This window comes from Mandrillus leucophaeus, unplaced genomic scaffold (assembly GCF_000951045.1).
Source record: "Mandrillus leucophaeus isolate KB7577 unplaced genomic scaffold, Mleu.le_1.0 Scaffold12, whole genome shotgun sequence".
Lineage (NCBI taxonomy): Eukaryota > Metazoa > Chordata > Mammalia > Primates > Cercopithecidae > Mandrillus > Mandrillus leucophaeus.
This window is the reverse complement of record NW_012100320.1, coordinates 1,501,326-1,504,950: the sequence shown is the minus strand read 5'-3', so window position 1 is coordinate 1,504,950 and position 3,625 is coordinate 1,501,326. Positions and strand designations below refer to the sequence as shown.

General features: G+C 37.3%; 1 protein-coding gene across 1 annotated transcript in view; it reads left to right on the top strand.

The window, feature by feature from the left end:
• The window catches only part of HERC1 (HECT and RLD domain containing E3 ubiquitin protein ligase family member 1), a 250,627-nt gene that overhangs the window by 209,857 nt on the left and 37,145 nt on the right, over positions 1 to 3,625 (top strand). Inside the window, exons 53-55 of the mRNA XM_011969255.1 lie at positions 393 to 520; positions 1,559 to 1,686; positions 3,069 to 3,269. Coding sequence (XP_011824645.1) covers positions 393 to 520; positions 1,559 to 1,686; positions 3,069 to 3,269 — 457 coding nt within the window. The remainder of the gene's footprint in view (positions 1 to 392; positions 521 to 1,558; positions 1,687 to 3,068; positions 3,270 to 3,625) is intronic.

Genomic DNA, 3,625 nt, shown 5'->3' with positions numbered 1-3,625 from the left:
CTGTAATCCCAGAACTTTGAGAGGCTGAAGTGGGCAGATCACTTGAGGCCAGGCATTCAAGACCAGCCTGGCTAACATGGTGAAACCTGTCTCTACTAAAAATATAAAAATTAACCAGGCGTGGTGGCACATACCTGTAATCCAGCTACTTGGAGGCTGAGGCACGAGAATTGCTTGAACATGGGAGGTGGAGGTTGCAGTGAGCTGAGATTGAGCCACTGCATTCCAGTCTGGGCAACAGAGCAAGACTTCATCTCAATAAAAGAAAAGAAAAGAATGTATGCTTTTCCTTTAATTTCATGGTAGATTTTTTAAAATTGGATACAACTTTTTCAAATAATAAAATCATTTGAATCAAGTATTACTAGACTTACCTGTTTCAACTTTTCTAGGTAATGACATGTGTTTGGTGTAATAAAAAAGGTCTTTTGGCTACAAGTGGCAATGATGGCACCATCCGCGTATGGAATGTTACCAAGAAGCAATATTCACTGCAACAGACCTGTGTGTTCAACAGATTGTGAGTGCTAACATTACATGTATACCATTTAAAATAAGAGAATCCTAAACTTGCCTCATCTTGGTTGTGTTAATGTAATCATATTGTCACTAAAAGTTTTTGAAATTTTCTTTTAGATTACTATTACTGTATCTTCAGTGTGTATTTTTAGCTTTCCAGGATAACAATTCAGAAAACATAATTTTAAACCATCTGTATCTGGACTTAGAATTAAATCAAGATCTACTGGTAAATAAACATTCAGCTATGTAAAACAGTAGGCTACTTTGCCATAGGTCTTTAAGAGTTGTTTAGGAATTAGGGTAATTATATTGCTTCTGTATCAGAATGTAGCATTTTTAACAGTTTTTTTTGTTTATTTTTTGTTTTGTTTTGTTTTGTTTTGTGACGGAGTCTCACTCTGTTGCCTAGGCTAGAGTGCAGTGGTGCAATCTTGGCTCACCACAACCTCTGCCTCCCGGGTTCAAGCAATTCTCCTGCCTCAGCTTCCCAAGTAGCTGGGACTACAGGCACTCGCCATCATGCCCAGCTAAGTTTTGTATTTTTAGTAGAGATGGGATTTCACTATGTTGGCCAGGCTGGTCTCAAACTCCTGACCTCATGATCTGCCAGCCTCAGCCTCCCAAAATGCTGGGATTACAGATGTGAGCCACTGCGCCCGGCTGCATTTTTAATAATTTTATAGCCAGCTGTAGCTATTTCTTTTCTGAAGACCTCCCAAGAGATTAGGCAAATAAGAATCAATGTCTTCTGAATAATAACCACCTGTACAACCCATACAAAATTCAAATGTGTTTATTGACAAGTTGTGTACTAATTAAATGAGGAAAAGTCTAATATCACTTTTTCATAATTCATTTTCACATGATGACAAATATTAATGAATGTGTAACTGTTAAATACTGCTAGCCAAGGTTTTGAAACAGAAGAATCAGTTATACACTCTAGTCTGTGTGAAACCCTTATTTTAAGGTTTGGGGTTTAATTTACTTTTGAATGATGGGGATTAGAATTGCATACTTATCTGTTATATTCTAGGGAAGGGGATGCTGAGGAAAGCCTGGGATCACCCAGCGATCCAAGTTTCTCACCAGTTTCCTGGAGTATCAGTGGCAAATATCTAGCAGGCGCTTTGGAAAAGATGGTGAATATCTGGCAAGTTAATGGTAAGAGTCATGTAAACACTAGTAAACTGCTGAAACTAGTTTTTTAAAACCTTCCTCTTAGGTTTCTGAACAGTGGTTTCTCTTCACCTTGAAACTCACAAGCCTTCCAACAACTTTGAAAATCTATGCACTGTGTGCTTCAAATTAGAGAGGAAGTGCTCATTTATTGACTTTTCTTTCTGGGACTGTCAACTAACCTAGTAGTTATAAACTTAAATTTTTTTTCATGTACTACTAAGTATTCAGAATAGGGTTTGAGGAGATATAGTCGTCACTGAATTTTAAGCTATATATTCTTTTGAATTGCTTGAAATATTTTTATTATGTTTATTTTGTAGGTATAAATTCTTGTCAGTTTTTATTATTCCTCTCTGGAAAGTAAAAATAATTATTGTAATATTGAGCTTTTTAGTATTTTTGTTTGTTTTTTACATATTTGAGGAATAGCTGTTCTGTGTCACATATTTGAGGAATAGCTGTTCTGTCACATATTTGAGGAATAGCTAGCCTTAACTGCAGGTAAGTTTCTTATGCTAATCTGGTTATCAGTAATTGTTGAGAAAGGACTTAAGTGCTTGACATCTGTACATTCAGTGTTTTTTCTTTACACTCTCTTCTATAAAGGTACCATTTTGTCCTATTAATAGTTACAGATAGCCAGGCGTGATGACGTGTGCCTGGAACCTTAGGGAATCAGGAGGCTGAGGCCCAAGGATTGCTTGGGCCTGGGAGTTTGAGGCTGCAGTGAGCCATGATCATGCCACTGCACTCACTCCAACTTGGGCAATAGAGCAAGACCCTCTCTCAAAAAAAAAAAAAAAAAAAAAAAAAAAAAAAAAAAAAAAAAAAAAAAAAAAAAAAAAAAAAAAATCAAAAAACAGGAAAAAAAAACCAGTTACAGAAAAACATTAATTTTATTTATTTATTTATTTTGAGATGGAGTCTCACTCTGTCACTCAGGCTGGAGTGCAGTGGCGTGATCTCGGCTCACTGCAGCCTCCGCCTCCCAGATAGCTGGGACTACAGGCGTGCGCCACCATGCCTGGCCAATTTTTTTTGTAGTTTTAGTAGAGACGAGATTTCGCCATTTTGGCTAGGCTGGTCTGGAACTCCTGACCTCAGGTAATCGACCTGCCTTGGCCTCCCAAAGTGCTAGGATTACAGGCATGAGCCACTGTGCCCAGCTGAAAACGTTTAATTTTATGATCATATATAGTATATAAATGAAGGATCCTGCCTTCACAGTCTTATTTATTAGCAGGCTATTATGAAATTCGAAACTGCTTTGAGTGTGTTTTAGAATTAAGTAATATTTATTTTTGTTCCTTTTTTTTCTTTTTAATAATTAAGTAACAACTAGTCAACATTTTTTCCCTCTTTAGGAGGAAAAGGATTAGTAGATATTCAGCCTCACTGGGTATCTGCCCTGGCTTGGCCAGAAGAGGGTCCGGCTGCAGCCTGGTCAGGAGAGTCTCCAGAATTGTTGTTGGTGGGACGGATGGATGGATCTCTGGGACTGATTGAAGTTGTTGATGTGTCCACCATGCACCGTCGAGAATTGGAGCATTGCTATCGAAAGGATGGTAAATGACTGCACTTATGTCTAGTTGACAGAGTCTCCAACTTCCTTTCTAGACTTAGCTTTTTGGCACTTACTTTTAAAAATGCCAAGTAAATATTATCTTTGCTTTGTTTTCAAAATTTTCCAGTCATGTTTTAATTCTAATTAGTTGCTGAATTGAAAGATATTTATCTCCCAGCCCCCACCACACATCTCTGCCAAAATGAGATTTAATGGTATTATATTAGTCATTCATCTTTTGTGTGACTTAATATTTATAGCAGATTCCAAGTCTCCTTTGAAAGTTAGGACTGTCCAAGAGAAAAAAAGATCATCATCATTATTGATGGAGATGAAATTTTGTGTGTGTGTGTGTGT